Source organism: Peromyscus leucopus, chromosome 9, assembly GCF_004664715.2.
Source record: "Peromyscus leucopus breed LL Stock chromosome 9, UCI_PerLeu_2.1, whole genome shotgun sequence".
Lineage (NCBI taxonomy): Eukaryota > Metazoa > Chordata > Mammalia > Rodentia > Cricetidae > Peromyscus > Peromyscus leucopus.
In genome coordinates, this window is record NC_051070.1 from 99,389,472 (window position 1) to 99,412,256 (window position 22,785).

General features: G+C 42.5%; 1 protein-coding gene across 3 annotated transcripts in view; it reads left to right on the top strand.

Moving 5' to 3' along the window:
- The first annotated feature begins 2,711 nt into the window (after positions 1-2,711).
- Positions 2,712-22,785, top strand: part of Sh2d4b (SH2 domain containing 4B) — a 92,863-nt gene continuing 72,789 nt past the window's right edge. For 2 of the 3 annotated variants that reach the window (XM_037208696.1, XM_028854979.2), the window contains exon 1: positions 2,712-3,636. In XM_037208696.1, the coding sequence (XP_037064591.1) occupies positions 3,439-3,636 (198 nt within the window). In that variant the 5' untranslated portion in view covers positions 2,712-3,438. The remainder of the gene's footprint in view (positions 3,637-22,785) is intronic. The other variant, XM_028854978.2, reaches the window with a different exon arrangement.

Sequence of the window (22,785 nt, forward strand, 5' to 3'; positions counted from 1 at the left end):
TAAACAGCCAGGTAATGATTGGCCCAGACCAGCAGGCTAAATCCAGTGACCCTGAGACTGGTGGGAGGGGCCATCAGTGCAGATCCTGGGATCTTGAGGGTCCTGGAGGACTTGAGTTTACACTTTTAGTAGCTGAGTTTTGTTCAGAGAAATAACATGTTTTGATTTAAATTATGAAAGTGGGCCTGGGGATGTGCTTAAGTCCTGATTTTAAGCCCCAGCACAGTTGAATAAAACTGGATATGGTGGCACCTGCCAGAAATTCCCACACATGGGAAGGTAAAAACAGGATCAGAAGTTCAAGGTCCTGCTCCACTACATAGCTAGTTCTCGCCTGTGTGAGATGCATGAGACATATGAGATCCAGTCTAAGAGGGCATGGAGCAGCGTCCCCTTGCAGATTTCTTATGGTGCCTTCTTACCATTTCCTTTCAGAAACTCTCAAAGCTTTTCTCTAGCTCTGGAGCCCAGTGACCAAGAGCCCAGGTGACTGACCTCTCCATTTTCCCAGGGTAGAGAGGCCTGGCTTTGCCCTCAGGGCTCTTTCTAGCAGTGAGCCTCATGGGGCTTGATTTCCAGGGTTGGTGTTGATGGAGCACATTTTATGAATTTTTGAAATGCATTTGATTTCAGTTATGAGTTATATAAGACTATTTTACCCCTCATAAAACAACCAAACCCTACTCTGTAAAAAGAAACCAAGTAGTTGGGCTAAACAATTACATGTGTAATCTTCCATATAGTCCACTTCCCAGAGGTTCAAACACATTTTAAAAATGAACCACACTGTAGACAGTATCCCATGCTTTTGCCTTTTCACTTTATCTGCCCTAGATGTTTCCCCTCCTCTAGACCATCGATGTCATCATTCTTTGTGACAGGAATAATGTTCCCCAGCTGAGTGACATCCAGGTGGTTTTCAGAAACTTCCACAACAGACTTGCTCTGCAAGGAACTGTGTCACCACTTGGGCCACTGAAAAGTAAAAACAAAATGCAGCCTGTCTGAAGATGCTCCTGCGCCCTTATTGCAGGGTCCAAGCCTGGATTGTGGTCCAGTGCAGCCAGCAGGGGGTGCACCAGGCCAGACCCAAGCTGCAAGACAGGTGGATGCGGGCACAGGGCACAGGTGGTGCCCAATGTGGCAGAACTGACCCTCAGTGTTCCAGAAACCTGACCCCAGCGACTGGGGCAGGTGGGTGGATTTGGTGTCAGTTGGCCTCCTGCCCCACTGACCTAGCACTGCCAGGAAGCACCCCTCCCCCACAGAGAGAGCCTCTGCAGCACTAGCTGGAGTCATTCCTCCTAGTCTTTTACTCTTAGGTTCACCACCACTTTCAAAGGACTGGAACCCTGGACCTTCGACAGCTGGCCCATTCCCCTGCTCTTACCAGGGCGCTCTCTGCCCTCTATCCCCTATGGTAGGAATCTGGGGACACAGAAAGGCTGGATGCTGTTATGTCCTTTCTGCCTTTGGTTCTACAGTGCCCTGCTTTGCTTTGATGGCTATGATCAAATACTGACCAAAACCAACTTGAGGGAGGAGAAGGATTGTTTCATTTTACAGCTTACACTCTATCACCAAGGGAAGCCAAGGCAGGGACTGAAGCAGAGATCTGTCAGGAAGGCTGTTATGGTGATTTGCTTCCTCGGCCTTTCTTAGATCAGGCCCATCTGTCTAGGAATGGCACAGTAGGCTGGGCCCTCCCATAGCAATCAGCTCTCAAAAAAATGCACCTACATACATACCCACAGCCTTGTCTGATGGAGACAGTTCCTCAGCTGAGCTTTCCTGTTTCCAGGTGATTCCAGCTTGTGTCGAGTTGACAAAAAAAAAAAAGAAAAGAAAAGAAACCAAACCAGCACACACGATGAGAAAGACAAACAATAACCACATCAGAGCTAGGGCTCCCGTGGGGTCAGTCGGTAGAAGCTGTAGTAAGGAAAGAAGAGTAGGAAGGAGCCTGGTCAAGGCCACAGTTTGTCCCAGTAGGAGTTCCTGTGTGGAGGCTTTCAGCTCTGAGTCACACTGGGACAAAGGGGCTGGTGTGAGAGGAGGCTGCCTTTTTGACCCTGTGGGCTTAGCTGGTGAGAATCTGCTTTATCCTACTTACTTCCTTTCGCTCTTGCAGAGGGAGACTGATTTCACACTCCCTAGTCCCTTCTATCACTCTTGGTTGCCGGATCTACCTTCAATCCTCAGGAAAGGGGTGACAGAAATGCCACCAACCCAACCTGTTTACAGGGCCAAATCCCACTTGTCTGCCTGCCCCCCCCCCACACACACACATAGGGTTGCAGCTTTAAACTACCAACAGGATGTCAACTTTGAACTCTGGTTGCAGTGCTGGTGCAGCCAGCACCGGCTGAATAGCTCTAGGTGTGCACTCCCTTCCCCAACTCTTCCTGTGAGTAGTTCTGCAAGCAGCTTTAGAGGGGAGCCTCTGGTCTCAGCAACAGCAGCTCCTACCCACCCTCTGAGCCAAACAGAGGTGGCTCCCTCAAAGCAGAAGCCAGGAAACAAAAAAGGCAGTTTTGCTTTGTGGTAATAAGGACATGACAACAAAGATATCAACAACCACAACCACCAAACGGCCTGTCTCTAAGCACATGCAGAAAGCTTAAGAGTTTGCTCTAGAGAAAGCAGAAATTATGTCAGCTTTATGGCCTTGAACTTTGGGATAACAACCCCTACTATGCCTCTACTGATTCCATTTTGTTCTCTTCCTTGAATCCAAAACAGATAGGAGGGAAGATTTTTTTCCCTCCGCAAGGCACTTTAAAAAGTAATACCTCAGTCTTCCAGGTACTCTGACATGAGGAAGGCTGACCATGGTGAAACAGATACAGTGTGGAGTTAGGGATCCCAGAAGCTTCTGAATGCTTCATATGTCTCTGTTTGACATTGGCTCAAAGGGATGGAATTAGTAGACAAAGCTACTTCTTCCCCACCCCCTCTTATCTGCAGGGGAGGGATCAGTTCTCAGCTGGCCAGGCCAGTGTCACTGATACAGCTGGTGTCATCGTTACCTTCCACTGACAGATCACTCGACACCTACCGACCCAGGCAGGGTTGGGTCTGAGTAGAGGTATGGACGCTTATTGTCCCAGAACCCTAGATGAAGCCATGAGGCAAGGCACTGCAGAAATGCAATGATCATTAAGCAACCTAAGGCTAGATTGCTTCCTGCCTCTCATTCCTCTCACAGCTCCTTGGTTGTTGCTGCTTTGCTCCACATTTCTGTCCTGGCAGGTAGGAGTTCATCGTTGGCTGGGAGCTGAGACAGAACCAAGATGCTATACAAAGCAAGGACACCTGGAGTGGCCCCAAAGTGAGGACCCAGGACAGAAGATTGGCTCCAGGCATTGGCCTGGACTGGGGATCTGCCTAGCCTTGCAGTCCTGACTGGCTGCACTCTGGTGTGTCCCCTACAACATCATGCTGCAGCAGATCCTGCACGACATGTACATCGACCCTGAGCTTCTGGCTGAGCTCAGTGATGTACAAAAGCACATCCTCTTCTACAAGATGAGAGAGGAGCAGCTTCGGCGCTGGAGGGAGCGGGAGGCATGGGACACCCTGGCCCAGGCAGAAGGCCTCAGGCCTGCGAAGGTCAAGCGAGGTATGTGGCTTTTTGTCACCAATCCTCCAGGCGGTGAAAAAGTTAATGAGTCAAGATTGAGTCCTCCTTTTTTAAGGCCACTAGTGTTATAAAAGGCTGGGGATTTGAGCTGGGGGCTCTGGTCCCACTAGTGTGGGATTCTATCTTCCAACCAGGATTATAGATAAAGAATGTGGCCAGGACTATGCAGGACCCAGATGGGTTAGGGAAATGGGGACTGGCTTTGTCTTGTTGTATAAGGCTCACATTCTGAGAAGACACCACTGAAAGTGCGCTCAGATAGTTGGCATTTGCACAGTAGATAATAGAGAACAGTCTATCTTTTTTTTTTTTCCTGATTCTGGGAATTGAATCTAAGGCCTTGTGCATGTTAAGAAGGCACTCTACCACCAAGGTATATGCTCAGGCCAGGTGCATATTCTCCCTCTCACTACAGTTCTAGTCAGATTACATTGAGGATATGTAGGTCCTTCCTTCCTGCCATGTAGACTCTGGTTCTCAGCTCAGGCCTGGACTCTGCATCATGCCTCTTCGAGCGTGTCTTCATGTGAGAGGATGCTGTCTGTGGGTTGTGCTTGTGTTCATCGTTTCCAAATGGCAGTAACAACTTCTGGCAAGAAGCAAGAGCCCAACCTGTTTTTCAGGTGATTTATATTCAAAGTCATTTGTCAGTCAAAACAATGGACTGATGCTGAATGACCTGCTTGTGACCTCTAGCTAGCATCAGACAGGCACCTTGCACAGGATTCAGCATCCTGCTGTGGAGTGTAGCTTTTGTGTATGTCACACTCACTTTATGGTCAGTTTGAATGAATTAATAGTAAATTCAGATCACTAAAATGTGTTTGGGTTGTATGTGTTAAGGACAGAAATCAATAAAGCATTTTTTCCTTGGTACCCCCTTGACAAAGGATGAGTCCAGATTTCAGTGTGCTACTTCAATCTCACTGTCTTCCATCGTCTTCTGTCTGTTGTATGAGTCTGATTATGTGCCTTCTTGAAGGCTGTCTTGTGACTCTGTCTGTCCCTAACAAAGGGTTTACTCTCTCTTCTATTGAACAGTACAGAAAGCATCACTTGGGGGAAGGAATGAGGGGTACTTCACAGAAATCTTTAACAAAGTTTTATGAGAGATTTAGCCACTGACCCCAACTGACCCAGATAACAAAGAGTACTGCACACATCATTGTTTAATCAAGCAATATTTGTATGTTGCCTTCAACATATATGGTGGATATTCATTTTATAAGATTATTTTCAACCTAGATTTGCTGTTTTTGGCAAGTGATTATTATAACACATGTACCAAATCATGGAAGTTGCCTTGCATGACACTTGGCTCCTGGCACTTGAGTCAACAGTATTCCTTAGGCTGAAAGTTGAGTCAACTGTGTACCCTATGATCCTTTTATTCAGTCTCAAAGGCTAAAAATTGGTACAGTCCACTAAGGCTACATAGATTAAGATTATAGCTATGCATTAGTTTAGGTAGAAAAAGGTGATTACATGGGAAATTAAGGCAATTAATGTTGGTTGTTGCATTGTCTTCTTAAAGGCAGATTAAACAAACAGGCTGAGTACACAGTAGGATAGCAATCTTAAGCCTTAATAATACCTCCAGGTGTATTATTAACTCTGGCTGTGAGGTCCAGCAAAAGTTTCAGTCTTTTAGAATATAAGGGCTATTTTTATCATAATACATTGCCACAATTCTATACTTTGCAACACAAATACACTTGCTTTCTTTTCTGCTCCCATGACCCTCACTTGGCCTCCATCTATTCATCAAGTGAAGTGTAGCTTTGATCTGTTCAAAGTGTTCAATCCAGGCCAAGTCCTGTTCCAGGGCTGGGCAGATAGGCCTGTTGGTGACCTAGCTTCTGCCTTCTAATCCATCCTCATTGTTGGTCTCCCCAGTGCATGCCATTGGCATGGTGGTACCACCTAATCATATCCACTCTCATCCTGGTTTGTGCCTTTTTTCCTCACTGTTGACAGTGTCCTCTTGTTTTAGCTATCAGCACCTGCCCTGCTCCAGGAGTCTTGGGGGATGCCCCTGGTATAGGGAGGACTTGCCCCTCTAACTTCCTGGCACTAGAACCAACCCCAGTTGTAGCATGTGTCATCCTGGCATTGTTATTCATCATTCGCTTGTCTAGCTCTTCGGACCTATACTTCACTGTATTTTCCTCCCTTGAGGCCTAGCATAGAACTGGGACAATGAATACCTGTTTTGAACAAGAAATAGCAGGAACACCCCCCACCCACCCTCCTCCACCCTCCCTGTAGGGTGGTTGTAACAGAGCTCTGATATGACTGTTGGGGACTGGTGCTAAGTCTGGGCTCCACGCTCTGGCTTTCCCATCACCAGATAGAGAAGTCTACAAGCCGAAGCTTTCCAGCCCCACTCAGCCTGATTCCTAAGGCCTCGCATCTGTCTGGTAGCTCCTTTGGGAAAAAGACAGATGCCTAAAAATTTAACTGCAAAAATATTTATGTGGAGATTTATCACATACTGACACCTACATTTTCATATATAAATTATACATTAAACTCATTTGGGTTTCTGGTGCAGAAGATTCTTTTCTGGGTAATTAAATTTGTGATTTATAAAGACTAGAAAAGAGGGGGAACTTGCTGAGGAATGTGTACCTCCCAGGTCAAAATCCTATTCAGATTTTAGCCTGTGCTTCAGTGCTGCCCCTGGTAACTGCTTGAGCCTGACTCTGGAGAAGTCTAAATGAGGGACTGGCTGTGCCCCAGGAACCAAAAAAACTTTTTGCTAGAGGGTTGAGAGTGCAGAGTGCCTGATTTCTGTCCTGAGATCATGATGAGGGGTCTTGAAGACCCTACACCTTGTGTGTCAGCTTTGATCAGACCTATTTCAGGTGAGAGTGCTGAGCCTCACAGAAAAGATGCAGGACAGCCAAGGGCACCCAGCTGCTGGGAAGTGGAGTCAAATATACATCCCATGACTTTGACCTACATTCTCATGACTGAGCTTTTCCTATGCAATGCCTTCTGATCTTGGAATCCAATTAAATGAATAATCTGTCACTTGTTCTCTTGCCTAGTTGCTCACCCATACATTCACTTATCCTAAGGGCTGACATTGACTGTGTAGCTTTAGCCTTCAATCCTTTGAATAGGAGGATCATAGGGTACACAGTTGACATAAGTGCCAGGAGCCAGGTGTCATGCAAGGCACCTGTGTGGTAGCTCAATGTAGGAACATCCTTCCCTTTTCCTCCCCTGCATACTTGCCTGTTGCTGGATTCTAATGACTCCCTCTGGGAAGGGGATGAGAAAGTGCAGCATCAACAGCACAGACACTGGGAGTCAGTTAAAGGCAAACAATAAACTCCTTTATTTAATAACAGGGAAGGCCTTATATACCCTCTTCCCAGCACCCAGTCTGTGTCACAATCTGGTGGCATTTTGTGGTCATCCCTCATTGGCTGGGCTTGATCAGGAACTCTGACAGCACTTGTTGCTAGGCCCTCAGGCAGACTCCAGGTTGGCTCATAAGGAAGTACATTATATGTATGCCTTGGTAACTGGTCTGATCCAATTTTCTTGACCCTATAGGCCTGTCCTACTACACTTGCCTTCCCTTCTCCTAATTGCTGTGCCCCTGTTGAGCTGTATGCTGGTCTCTTGGCATCTCTCTACAACCCTGCTCAGGCATGCTCATCCTGAAATGTCATCATGTTCCTTCTGGCCCTTATCTTCACCCTGTTTGTTGTTTGACCCTCTTCCTTTACTGGGAAAAATTTCTAGCTTATCGTAGGCCTGAGTTCACCACCTGAAAGCTCAGGCCACACTCTGATGGCATGTACAGTCAGGTTAGGGCAAAATGTCCTAGCCTCTCACTAGTTATATCTGAAGAGGTTGTGAGTAAACCCAGGGATCATAGATCATTCTAGTTCACAAACCTTGGTGACTGTCTCAACTCTGGGGCATATATTTGGCACCACAGAAACAACCTAGAATGGCAGCTTGGATATCTATTATAAGTGGGGAAAGACATGATTTTGGGATCAGGAATGGGCACACATCTCATTATGAAACACTTCTGCTTTCACTCTCTCCCTTGAAGCAATCTCCTGATCCACTTGCAGCAGATGGAGACACCCAGCTTGAAAATCTGTTCATCTACTGTCACATGGACTGTTTATATTTCTCATCATTTGTTGTTCAATGGAAAGTTGTATTGTCATCTTGAGACTCTGGGATAGTATGTCATAACTATGCTCCCACAAGATTTCATGCAGTCACTCCAACATTCTAGGATCTGTGCAGGCTCCCCTTCCTCTTCATTCCTTTTGATGACACTAAAACTTACACTTCAAGTTGGGACTTGCTCATGTGCACTTTCTTGGGGCTAGAGTTAAATTCTTAAAGTATTCAAGGGCAAGGAATAGCAGTATCTCAGTTCCTCTACTCTTAGGTTGTGTTGATGCTATTTTTTAGGGGGGAAAGTTAAAGACAGGGTTCTCTGTGTCACAGCCCAAGCTGTCCTGTAACTCACTTTGTAGACCACGAGATCCACCTGCCTCTGCCTCCCAAGGGCTGGGATTAAAGGCCAGTGACACCCTGCCTGGCTGTTGTTTCTATTTAAAAAATGCGTATAGCCTGGTAGATGGAACCAGGTCACTTGGATTTTATCACCTGGTGGTATAACCTTGGAAATTCACCTTAAAATGGGAGTAACAAAGTTTTTCTACCAGTAATGGGGGAGATCCAAAAAGTGTCTTCACTTAGAAACCTTCAGCCACCATGCAGGCACATAACATTTTCCTGGTGTGGTAGTATGGGAGTAGCACAACTCTGCTTGGCCTACCTTAGTTATTCTAGAGTCTGGGAGATAGAGGATAGTGCACCTTAGAGGATGGAGCCTTTTTCTGTGTCTCTCAAGCTAGCACTCCTAGTATTATTTGCAAGTTTATTTTTAATATGTAGGGTAAATGGGAAGAAATTCAATAATTCCAGAAGACTTCATTTGTTTTGGGGATGTTGGTAAACATTCTTATGGGTAAAGTGAAGACATAGTTTGTGATGGGCATGGGAGATAGTCCACTGAGCAATGCTATGATCTGATGATGATGGAAGGTATAGCCTATGTCCTGGAATGATCCTGGTTCTGACTGTGCCTAGACACAGGGTCCCTACCTGGTCAGAGCAATGAAACAAAGCTGGTGATCTCTGAAAGGCAAGATGAAGCTGGGTGTGTGTCTGTGTATTTGGCTGATAGTCTGTGGCATCAAGGGAAGATCTCATAGCCAGTCCTATCTGCTGTATCCACCTGTTTTGTATGATCTAGTGAGCCTTCCAAGAGTTGATGTTCCATCAGGCTCATGGCCTTGACTTTGATGTAGATTAACTTTGTTGCTTGTATTCTATCCTGAAACCAAAGCCAGGATGGTGGGATAGCAGCCAGTGAGCGAACTTCTCAGTGATACAATCTCAACATCACTTCCCTCCTGCAGCTTAGTTCTTCCTCTGTACTGGGAAATGGAGTTACTAAACCTGACTTTCCCCATAAGTGATTGTGAGTAGTTCATGGGCCACCATGCAGTTCTTGGTGCCTATCCTGTGTACATGGTACCAGTTGATTGCCTCTGGTTCTTATCTGCCTTATTCCTGTTCCTGTTTTGTTTTCCCCAAATCTACTGAGGCAGCCCCATCTGTCAGAAATCACCAGGGTTCACAACTCCCTATCTCCATGCCAGCCTTAACATTACCAGGTGAGTAGTGAGAGGGACTAGATCAGAGCCTGTTGTGAGGGAGTATGGAGTCATCTGTAGGGACTGTTGTCATAGCTCTTGGTATCTGACAGGTGGGAGTGACCCCAAGGATGAAGGTATACTTTTTGAAGTTATGGAGAAAGAATAACTTTACATGGAACCCTTAAATACCAGCTCTAGACATTCTGAATCTACAGGGAGTGTCAGCTGAGAACTTCTGGTAGGGAGATCATGGAGGGGTCCTCAGCAAGTGAGTATAGGAAGATAAAAAGCAAAGGAGACCAGGGAGGCAGGCAAAGCAAGAGCATTTCATTCTTTGGGAAGAATTCTCCTAGATGAAGACCTGCCTGACTCGAGTAAACCCTCTTTAGCCTCACCTTCTTAGTGACCTGGAAGCTGCACCTGTATGTATCTTGTGAATTAAGTCATGACACATTGTTGATTGTGAGACACACTCTGATTGCAGAAATGTTCAAAGGTGTGTCTTTGAATTGATGAAGTAGGGCATGAGGTCTATTTTAGTTGGGCAGATGAAACCTCAGGCAGGCTTAGCGCATGTACAGGAAAACTAGGAGATGAAGTAGGATCTGAGCATCAACCTGCCTGCTAGGATTCAAGTTTCCATTCTTCCTGCCTCAACACACAGCATTTTCTTATGTTATTTATTTATTTATTTAGCATTTTTGAGATGTTAGTTGTTTTTATTTTATGTATATGAGTGTTTGCCTGAATGTATGTCTCTGCAGTACCATGTTGGTGCAGTACCTTGGAGCTCAGAAGAGGTATCAGATCCTTTGAGATTGGAGTCACAGCTGGTTGTGAGCTGCCTTGTGGGAACTGAACCCAGGTGCAGCCAGTGCTCTTAATTGATGAAGTATCTCTCCAGCCCCTAAAAAGGCTTATTAAGGACAATTAAAAACCACCGTACAAAAAAAGCAAAAGTGTAACAAAATTACTAGAGGAATAAAAGAAAATGCAAAATAGACATTTAAAATATAGAACAAGGAAAATGAAGAACAATCATTAGATGAAAAGTCTTCTTAATAAATATTTTTGAAAAGGAGAAAGGCCATCAAGATGGTTCCTGTGTAAGCCTGATGACCCGAATTTAACCCCAAGGATCCACATTAAAAAGCCAGGTGCAGTTGCTTGCACGTGTAGTCTGTTACTCCAACCTCCAGATGGGAAGCCAAAAAGTTCATGGCCAGCTGACCTGGAGTATGCAACATGGCAGAAATAGGAGAGATCATCCCTCAAAACACAGCAAGAGAGAATCAACTCCCGGAAGTTGTCCTTTCTCCTCCACACTCACGCTATAGCACACACACACCTGCTCTCACACACAAAGCATGCGTATATGGAAGTATATGCACACACATTAATAAATTTTTAGAGAACAAAATAAAAGATAAATGAGAGGAACACACAACTATTAATGTGAGACCAAAATGAGCCATCTTAGAAATAAGACCAAAATGCTTTCACCCTAAAATTAAGGCCTAGGAGTTCTCCTTTTGGGAATAGGCTATTAGTTACTGAAACCAGTCAGTTCAGATTCCAGAAACCAGGAAGTGTAAAAGTACAGAGTCACAAGATAGTCACAAGGTAATGCCTGCCGGACTATGGAACGTCCTCTTCCTGGTTTCCAGGGTAACTGACCACAGAAATGCCCCCACCTGAGGGCGGCCAATGAGAAATGTTGGCAGGCAACCACTCCCTTAGAAGTAATTTTTAGAAGTCCCTAGAAGCGAGCCAATCAGAATTGTATCCATACTAACACCCCTAGATGATGTAACCTTGTGATTTTTCCCTTTAAAAGCTGAGCTTGCACATAGGTGGGCACTTCCTCCAGCCTCCACTGCGTTGGGTGTATTGGATGAAGACCCTGCCTAGGCTTGTATATCCAGAATTAAACCTTGCTTTTGCATTCCGGCATGTTCGTCTTTGGTGGTTTCTCTGGGGGTCACGATCTGGGTACAACATTAATATTCAGCCAATATAAACAAGTTTTTCAAATCAATTAGGAAAAGATAATTAAGAGAAAAATTGAGAAAATGTCTGAACAAGCAGTTTACAAGAGGGCTACTTTTTCATTTTTTTACATTCCAGTCATAGTTTCCCCTTCCTCCTATCTTCCCTGTTCCTCCTCCTCACCCCTTGTCGGTTCAGTCTCTGTGAGCCCCTGTGAGCCCAGGTTAGTTGTTTCTGTGGGTTTTCTTGTGGTGTCCTTGACCCCTGGGCTCCTACAATCCTTCCTCCCCCTCTTCTGCAGGATTCCCTGAGCTCTGCCTAATGTTTGGCTGTGGGTCTGCATCTGTTTGCATCAGTTGCTGGATGAAGCCTCTCTGATGATAATTGAACTAGGCACCAATCTATGAGTATAGCAGAATATCATTAGGAATCCTTACATTGACATTATTTTTTTCCCTCAAGTCGTGTTTGGTTCGATCCTAGGTCTCTGGGTCAGTGTCAGGGGTGTGCTCACTCTCCTGGCATGGGTTTTAGGCTAGACCAGTCATTGGTTGGCCACTCCCTCAATTTCTAGGCCACCCCTAACCCAGCACATCCCATAGACAGGACAGACTGTAGGTTATATGGCTGGGTTGGTGTCCCAGTCCCTCCACTTAAAATCTTGCCTGGGTCATAGGAGATGTCCAGTTCAGATTACATATCTGCTATTGCTAGGACTGTTAGCTGAGGTCATTCTTGTAGATTCCTGGGAGATTCCCTTGCACCAGGTTTTTACCTGGCCCTGCAGCATACTCCTTTCCAGTAATCTCTTTCAGTACTCCCCTCCTCCACCCCTACAACACCTGCTGGCTCTGCTCCTACCCCTACCCACCCACAGTCCCCTCAAGAAAATTTAAATAACAATGAAGATGTAAAGAGGCACTCAAGCTCACTGATTGTGATGGTTAATCTTGAGTCAGTTTGACAGGATTTATATTCATTTAAGAGACAAACCTCTGGGTATTTCTGTGAGGCTGACCTTACAGGTTTTTTTTGAGGTGGGAATACCACCCTGAATGTGGAGAGCACCAGTCAGTGGCGTGGAATCGCAGACTAAAGGAAAAAGAAAGCATGGGTCTGGAGAGATGGCTCAGAGGTCAAGAGTATACTGCAGAGCGCTTGAGTTGGGTTCCCTTCATGGAGGCAGGTGCCTTTCCTGACAGGCACAGAGCCCCAGTGGAGGATGCTGGACTGAATTGCCCAGATTTAATTTCTCTTTCATTGTGTCAGAGACTCTTGTGTCTGTCACCTCCTGCTTCACTCTCCAGCCTGGAGGTCAGCGGGGACAGTCTCTGAGAAAGCAACTAGCTGGTTATATCACCTTGTAATCTGATCGCAGGTCTCAGCTCCCCTGAAGTAACAGCTTGCAGATGGCTTCATTGCTTCTCGGTCTCCCAGAGTTGTGAATACTATTGCTTTCTAGTTTTTTTCTCACCTAAGAATTAGCAATGCTTCTTAGGGTTTTCCATATGGAAATAGAGACATTAGACTTTGTGGTCGAAATTCTTTGTGTTTGTTTTCATATCAGTCTTCCCCAAGTCACTTCAAAATTACCTTAAGTCTCAGGGATCATTTATCTTTATCTTGTTTAATGGGTGTGTGTAGATTTTTTTTTTTTTTTACTCTTTTGGCTCTTTGTTCTTTGGGGGGTCCTGCCACCCAGCTCCCAAATAAATCATATAGAGGCTTATTCTTTCTTATGAATGTCCAGCTTGGTTTCTTTCTAGCCAGCTTTTAACAAATTTTCTTAACTTAAATTATCCCATTTTGCCTATTCTTTCTCTATTCTATATACCTTTCTTTCTTTTCTCTCTTTGTCTTCCTTCCTTTCTTCCTCCCTCCCTCCCTTCCTCCCTCCCTCCCTCCCCTCCTCTTTTTTTCTTTCTTTCTTTCTCCATTGCTGCTTGTGTAGCTGGGTGACTAGCTGTGGCTGGAAATTTCTCCGGTCCCACCTTGCTCCGCAGTCCCTTCCGCAGATGCTTATAAATTAATCACTCTGAGGCTTATATTAATTACAAACTGTATGGCCTATGGCTTCAGCTTCTTGCTAGCTAGCTCTTTCATCTTAAATTAACCCATTCCCATTAATCTGTATGTTGCCATGTGTCCGTGGCATTACCAGTCTGCTGGCATCTCGTTGCTCCTTCAGTGGCAGCTTATGTCTTCCTCTCACTCTCCCTTCTCCCATCTCTTCAGTTAGAATGCCCCGCCTAACCTTATTCTACCTCACCATTGGCCAACAGCTTTATTTATCAATTATTCAGAGCAACACATATTCACAGTATACAGATAGTTATCCCATAGCACTTCCCCTATTCTGTATAGGCAAAAAGGAAGGTTTTAATTTTAACATAGTAAAATTACATATAATAGAACAGTTATCAAGCAAGAATTATAGTTACAATATCTAGTCTATTTGTATTTTGGTAAAATAGTCTATTTGTATTTTGGTAAAATTAAAGAAGATATTCTATCATCTATCCTATATTTGTGAGTCTAGAGTTTCATATCTAATTTATCTTTTATCATAACCAAGGAAAATTATAACTATCTAGTCTTCGACTACATCAAAGACCCCAGAAGGATATAATATTACCTAAGTAAACAGGAAATGAATTGCAAGCAACTTCCATAATTCTAGAAATGACAGAGACATCTGGCTGCCTGGACAGTCATCCAAAGTTCCTCTGTAATGTTGGGGCATCCATCTTCAGCCTACAGGCTTAGAGTCTCTGGCAGACTTTTTAGTGAAGCAGGGAATTTGAAGGATTGTCTTGCCTATTGGCAAAGTTCATCAGTCTCTTCTCCCTATGTCCTGCAGAATGTCTGGCAGTCTCCTCTGTGAAGCAGGAACCTTAAGGACCATCTCACCCTGTTTTGGCAAAGATCAGTGGTCATTTTCCCATGGGTCCTGCATGTCCATTTTATACAACATACTATCAAGCAGTCCAGGCAAGAGCAGATTCTTGCCCAAATGGTTAATTTTTGCCATAAAGAAAGCAAACTCGATATGGAGTTTCTTTGATGCCCATTATCTTCTCTGAAGTAGACTAGTGCTGCCAGGAGCAGACATGTCTCAATATCCAGAAAATTCAAAGTTCTTAAAACATTTTAAATGCCATATTCTGTAGATCTTAGAAGTGTTTGAAGATTACCCACCTAATTGAAATATAGCTATATATACCTAGAAACTTAACTAACATGACCATAAGTTTGATTATCATAGATGACTATTAATCTGTATTTCTTAATTATGTTTTACAAATTTAAATGAATTATATAAACATAATACCTTAAACAAGAGTAGAAATACACATACAGTATAACAAAATTAACTTTAAATTTGTATCAATGAACTAAAATCTATAGCAATGTAAAATATTTTGAATGAGTTGTTGCTTTTTAAAAATAGATTCAGTAATCTACTCTTTTATCCTATCATATTTATATCCTACATTTTATATTAGCTAGCCCCTGATAGCCTCCTCTCCTTTTCCTTTTCTTGCTCCCCAGTCTTTTCTTCTCTCCTTTTCTCTTTCTATTTATTCTCTCTGCCTGCCAGCCCTGCCTGTCCTTTCCTCTGCCTTGCTAATTGGCCATCCATAGACCATTCATAGACCAATCAGAAGTTATTTTTATTAAAAAATTTTTAATTCATTTTACATAGCAACCACAGACCCCTCTCTCATCCCTTCTTCTGCTTTCCCCTAGCCTCTTCCTTCCCAACCCACCCCCACCCCTTCCTCCAAAAGGGTAAGGCCTCCCATGGGGAGTCAGCAAAGCCTGGTTCATTCAGTTGATGCAGGGCCAAGTCCTTCCCCACTGCATTAAGGGTGAGCAAGGCATCTAACCATACGTAATAGGCTCCAAAAAGCCAGCTCATGCACCAGAGATAGGGACCCCTCAAACAAACCAAGCTACCCAACTGTCTCCCATATGCAGAGGGCCTAGTCTCGTCCCATGCAGGTTCCACAGCTGTTGGTCTAAAGTTCCTGAGTTCCTACGAGTTGTCTCTACAGATTTCCCCATCATGATCTTAACACTCCTTACTCATATAATCCCTCTTTGTTCTCTTGAACTGGACTCTCAGAGCTCAGCCTGGTACTTGGTTATGGATCTCTGCATCTGCTTCCACCATTCAGGTGTTTTAGGCAGGCAGAGTAACACAGCTTCACAGAGTTAAACAAGTGTAACATAAAAGAATGCAACACATCTTTGCATCATCAAACAAATGTTCCACAGCATAAACAAATGTAATACATCTTTAACTAATCTACAACAAGTGTGCTTATTTTCTGGTCACCAAGGTTGAGTTCTGGCATTTAGACTCTGTGAGATGCTGAAGACTTAGGATGTCTGGTCCCTTAATATATATGCAGCCCCCACCTATGACAAATTAAGCTATTAGTGCCTTAGACATTGTCCTAGGTAGCCTAATAAAGAACAGGACAAAGTCCTGAGTTTACTGGTATATTGATTCTTTTGTTTCAGTCCTAAAGGAATTCAACATAAGGCATTGGGGTTGGAGGTTGTACTGTGCAAGTTTCTCAGTGATAACTACATCAAATCTTAAGATATTCTCCTTCAGCAGGTGATATGGTCTTGAGTTGGAGTTGAGGGATGATTATTATCACCACATCTTAGAGAAAGTATTGGATGACCAACTACAAAGTCTATATGGAACCAATGTAAAATAAGCTATACTGTCAACCTGATTTTCACACTGCCCTGGGACTTTGTATCATTTATGTCAGAGAAGTTTGATTGATATTCAGTGTCTGGTTTTAATTTTGGCTCTGTATACTCACTAACTGTGGCTGTTTCCATTTACTAATTTGGCCTTGGCAAGACGCTCAAGTGTCTGTGTCAACAGAAGGGTTATATAATAATATTTATATATTTATATATTTATTATATATATATATAATATATATATATTATATTTATATATTTATATAATATATAATATATATAATATATAATATAATATATAATAATAGGGTATATGCCCTGGATTCATGGGAAAGATGAAATGAGATGGTCTCAGTGAAACCCAATATGCTCTAAGTTATTGATCTGCACTAGCTTAATAGTACCCCTCTATACCTCAACAAGTTATTTTTGTTTTTCTAGAAGATTAAATTTATAGTTTAGAAAAAATGACACTGGCATTAAGGGAACACACGTGTTGTTGGGGCCACCTACCAGGATGCTCTGAGAGATGTCATAAAGCCACACATGGTTTTACCTTTAGGAGTGATGCATGGACATGGTGGATAAGCTGTGTACTGTTTGTTATGGTTTCCAGTGTCTCCTGGTTCCTCACTGCCTAGAAGTCCTGAATCAGTCATTTCATGTTCAGCTAGTTAGCATATTTCTAAGTCTGGGTTTTTAGGATTAGAATGTATTTACAACTTTTAAGAAACTGGTTCATGCAGAATAGTAAGTCTAAAATCTATGACCTTGAAACTCAGGTCTTGGTTTTCTTTTTCTTTCTTTCTTAAGGCTTATAACTGATTGGATAAGGCCTGCTATATGATGGAGGCTCATGTACTCTACTAAAAGGCAACTGATTGAAAATATTAATAAATCCTTTGAGTAATACTCAAACTATAATTACTAGAGTAATGCTACAACCAACTTAGCACCATAACTAGCCATGTAGTCTTATAAAATTAGCCATGCTAGGGTAGGGGAGATGGCTCAGCAGATAAAGTTATCCACCACCAAGCCTGACAACTTGAGTTTGATCTCCAAGATCCATATGATAGAAGGAGGAAGAGACTCTTGCAAGTTAGCCTCTGACCTCCACATGTGTTCTGTCGCATGTACACCCACACAAAGAAATGAATGCAATAAAAGGTTCACCAGCACAGTATGCAATTAATCATATGCACACGTAGTAAGTATGTACTATATGCAGTGTGCCTCTGCTATAAGAGATGCCAGTGGTCTGCTCACCAGACTCTGATATCAGGCTATGTGCTCAGGCATATTGGTGAGGATATTTTATAGAAAAGAAGATTCTTTCAAGTAATGCATGAGAATCTAAAGATATCAAGGGCAATAGATCTGGAACCAGAAAGTGGACTACAGGCAGGCCTATTTTCTCTGTCATCTGGTTATGCTTCTCTCGGCACATTGTTCCAGTTGAAAAACTCCCCATGCTGTTTATTTGCAAGCGATTTCTCCCTCATGCTGTCCAGTATCTCCCCGATGTTATCTAGTGTCTTTTCCATGCTATCCAATGTTCCTCCCATGTTTCAGCCATGCTAGCCAATTGTCAGAACAGAGTTCAAGAATGGGGAGTATCCTGAGTGTTTTTGAGAATACTCCAAGAAAACAGACAAAAGTTTTGTGACCTGTTTGTTTTTTTTGTTTTTGTTTTTGTTTTTTTGTTTTTTTCGAGACAGGGTTTCTCTGTGTAGCTTTGCGCCTTTTCCTGGAACTCACTTGGTAGCCCAGGCTGGCCTCGAACTTGCCTTCCAAGTGCTGGGATTAAAGGCGTGAGCCACCACCGCCCGGCAGTGACCTGTTTTTTAAAACATGGAATTGTTCTTGGAATTTTTTTTTGTCCTTCCCAGGTGTAGCGGATAGGAGTTAGTTTACTTCAGATTATTCATTACAACTGACCATTGTCACTTGTTTATATGGCTCTATGGAAAGACATGTTTTTTTTGCCACATGTGGCTTGTCCTTGTGATTGTACACTTTACTCAGATGACTCTTAACTTTCAGAGGATAAATTTGCTGATACTCTGAATAAAGTTGGCTATTGCATGAGTGTTGCTGGAGAGCTTCTCTCCAGGTTCCACCAAGCCCCGCAGTCCCACAATACACGTATAAAATAATCACTCAGACACTTATATTACTTATAAACTGTATGGCCATGACAGGCTTCTTGCTAACTGTTCTTATATCTTAAATTAACCCATTTCTATAAATCTATACCTTGCCACGTCGCTTGTGGCTTACTGGCGTCTTTACATGCTGCTTGTCCTGGTGGTGGCTGCAGTGTCTCTCCCTCCTTCTTCCTGTTTCCCCAATTCTCCTCTCTCCTTGTCCTGCCTATACTTCCTGTCTGGTCACTGGCCATCACTGTTTTATTTATATAGAGCGATATCCACAGCACTTCCCCTTTTCTTCTTTTTTTTTTTTTAAAAAGGAAGGTTTTAACTTTAATGTGGTAAAATTACATATAACAAAACAATTCTCGAGCAAGAATTAGTTACAATATTAAAGAAGATGTCCTATCTATCTTATATTTGTGAGTTGAAGGTTTTATATATAACTTATCTTTTATCATAACTGAGGAAATTACAACTATCTAGTCTTTAACAACATCAAAGACCTGAGAAGGAACATAATGGTACCTGAGAAATGGTAGATGGATGTAAGCAACTTTTGGGAATCTTGCAAGAGTAGACCAAGACAGCTGGCAGCCTGGACAGTCACCTAATGTTTCTCAGCATTGTTGGTGCATTCAAATTGGCTACAAGCCTAGAGTATCTGACAGACCATTTCAGAAGCAGGAATTCTGAAAGACCATCTTACCCTGTCTTGGCAGAGTACAGTGGTCACTTTCCTTGTGTCCCGCTTGTCCAGAAAGGACAGCATTGCATTCATACTGTCAGCCGTCAAGGCAAGGGCAGTTCTTTGCCCAGTAGGCCATTTTGTGCCAAGAAGACAAACTTCCAAATGGAAATGTCTTAGAAGCCCAACATTCTCTCGGGATCAAATTGGTGCAGCCAGGAGCAATTGTGTCTCATGTCAACAGAATTCTAAGTTATTTAAATGCCATATTCTCTAGGTCTATGAAGTGTTTAAAGATTACCTATCCATCTGAAATATATCTATGTATACTTAGAAGACTTAACTAACATGGCTACAAATATGATTATCATAGACGACTAATTATTAATCTATTTTTAATTATCCATTACAATTTTAAATGAGTTACATAAACATAATACCTCAAACAAGAATATATATATATATATATATATATATATATATATACAGTATAACAAAATTAACTTCAAGTTTGTATCAATAAACTAAAATTTATAACAATGTAAAACATTTTAAACATAAACTAAAATCTATTCCAATGTAAAACATTTTAAACAAGTTGTTCTTTAAAAGTAGGTTCATTAATCTACCCTTTTATCTTATCATCTCTATATCCTATGTATCTATATCATATTCCCTTTTCTTTTTTAGAAAGAGATCACATTTATAATCAACCTGTTTTAAATAAAAACATTGGTTTTTTTTCTGTCCCACACCAGAGGGCTCTTCTGATTTGGGACGCAAGAATCTCTTAACCATTTTTTTTTAAAGCAATATGTCTGGGTTTAGAGGGGGAGTGAGTCAATTCCACCTCTAAAGCCAGCTTGGTATATTTGGGAATTTGGGTGTAGCATCTCTTACTACTTCCTGCTGGAGGGAGGCGCTGTATCTTATGGGGACGCAAAGAAAATTTTAGGCCTATGGGGTAGTCCTTGAGGCTGTATTGTGGGAGCCAGTTGTCTTGAAACCGTTCTGGATGTTGGATCATCTGGGCCATGGTGTCATCGGAGATCTTTTAGGGGGTCTTGGCTGGTCAAACATGATGTATCTTAATCTGGAACAAATCCATAGCCTCTGGCTTTCTGTGGAAACAAAAGCAGAACCTCTTTTCCAAAGCAACATATCCTCACATCCAAATTTTGAAGTCAAGGTACCTTTAAAATATACATATTGGTTTAATTTAACATCGTTTTTCGATCAAATGGTTTTTTTTTTTGTAGTTAAAAATCCCAAAGACAACACAATCCAGATTCTTTGTGTAATATTCATCTTTACGTGGCTTTTTTATATTAATTTATCTTTTTTTGACTTTTTCAAGCCTATGTATATTTTACACACATTGTAAGCGATTTTATCTGAATCAGTCTTTTTGTGAGCCTATTGCTTTTTTTTTTTTTTTTTTTTTTTTGTTTTTCGAGACAGGGTTTCTCTGTGTAGCTTTGTGCCTTTCCTGGAACTCACTTGGTAGCCCAGGCTGGTTCAAACTCACAGAAATCCGCCTGCCTCTGCCTCCCGAGTGCTGGGATTAAAGGCGTGCGCCACCACTGCCCGGCTGTGAGCCTATTGCTTTAAACTGCAGTATTCTAAGACTGAAATGGAGCTGTGGCTGCTGGCTCTGCCCACTTCAGCTTCTCAACATGGCGTTTTCCGCCAGTTCTGTGAGCCATCAAGTCTCAGAAGTAGTGGGTCTACGCTTTTATCAAAGCAGTGTGTAGCCCAGAAACCTTTTTTTTTTTTAAACTAGTAAAGACTAAATCTACCACACAGTGTAATGTGCCACTGGCAGATGCCTCATTCCCGCCATACTGCCAGTCAAACGTACACGTCAGGAACCCACCAGTAGTTCAACCCCACGTTTTGCAGTGTCTAGCTGCCCGTATGAGGCATGAAGCAGGAACCTGTTTTTGGCTCTGTTTAGAATTGGTTATTAAATATTCTCAGGTTTAAGGTGGAAACTTGAGCCATTGGGTGCCATTTGTTGCTGGAGGGCTTCTCTCCAGGTTCCACCAAGCCCCGCAGTCCCACAATACATGTATAAAATAATCACTCAGACGCTTATATTACTTATAAACTGTATGGCTGTGACAGGCTTCTTGCTAACTGTTCTTATATCTTAAATTAACCCATTTCTATAAATCTATACCTTGCCACGTCGCTTGTGGCTTACTGGCGTCTTTACATGCTGCTTGTCCTGGTGGTGGCTGCAGTGTCTCTCCCTCCTTCTTCCTGTTTCCCCAATTCTCCTCTCTCCTTGTCCCACCTATACTTCCTGTCTGGTCACTGGCCATCACTGTTTTATTTATATAGAGCGATATCCACAGCACATAAGACTTTACCTAATTTTTAGGCTCCATTCTTTCAGGTCCCACCACCACCTAGAGTGATAAACATCCATTGTCTCCCTCATGCTATCCAATGTCTCTTTCATACTATTCAAATCTGAATCCATGTGGCCATCCCCCTTTTTTTTTTTTGCATCCTAGTTTAGATTCCACCCTTCCAGATTCTGGTCTACATTTGTGAGAAAAGAAGGCCACGGTGAAGATGGGCTGCTTTTTTCAAAGAGTCCAAGCTTTGAAACGTAGCACTAGGAAGAAATTCAGAGTTAGTAGGCAAAATGATAGATAATTTCTCAGTTAAGGGTGAACTATCTTGTCCTGCTAAGGGTGACCCTTCTTGTTTTGGTTGGCCAAGACTTTCCTAGTTTGAAAGACCTACATCTTGAGGACCTTCTACCATTCAGGGTGACTAGGACTGCTGACCACCCATTCATGCATCAGTAAACACACGTTGGTGAAAACATCAGAAGAGAAAGTTGGTACCTTGTAAATGAAGGGAAGAATCATCAAAGAGATGAGAAATCTTTCAGGACCTCTCCTGGAGACACTGATCAGGCAGCTAGGTTTTAGACGAAGGCATGGCAAATCAGTTGTGATCTGTCTTGGGTTTCCCAGCATTTTCAAGTACATAGTACCTTCCTTTTTGGAGGAGAACTGTACTAGTGTTCGAATTCCTTAACAGCTTAAATATGGACGCATGTGTGATGTATCGTGGGAGTAAAAAAATTCTTTTGCATGTGAATGTTAGTTTCTCAGTATTGTTTGTTGAAAACAAATCCCTTTTCAATTTCATTATCTTGCACTATTGTTGAAAAGCAATTGACCAAATAAGTACACGTGGCTCTATTTCTGGACTCCATCTACCAGTTAACCAATACATGTGTCTTCCCTTACATAAATATTAGAGTGGTTGTGGCTTTCTAGTGAATCTCAATAATGTAGCTTTGTAGTAAATTTCAAACTGGAACTATGTAAATTATTCAATTTTGCTCTTTTTTTCAAGATTTATTTTGTTTATTATGGCTCTTTTATTGTGCCAAATATTAGAACCAGCTTTCATACCGAGAATTTAAGGTGGCATTGAATGTTTGGATCAATTTGGACTTTAGAAGTTTGTTCTTATTAAGAAGAGGTCTGGATATGTAGTTCAGGCTGGCATCTCATGACCCTTCTGCCTCAACATCCCAGGTACTGGGAGTCTAGCTATGTGACCCCCACCCCATGGCCAGCTTTGTTTACTCATTGTTTTCTTAGTAAACCCATGGCTTATTTTCTTTTTTTAGATTATTGTGAACAATATATCTATGAACATTCATACATAAGGTTTTTGTTTTTGATTTTTAGCTCGTTGGTTGTTCTTTTTGAGCATAGGCTGGCCTCAGACTCACGGGGATCCTCCTGCCTCATCCTTCCAAGTACTGGCATTACATGTGTATGGTATTGTACCTGGCTTCACATGTACACTTCTATGTGGGAACATGTTTTCCTTTCTCTT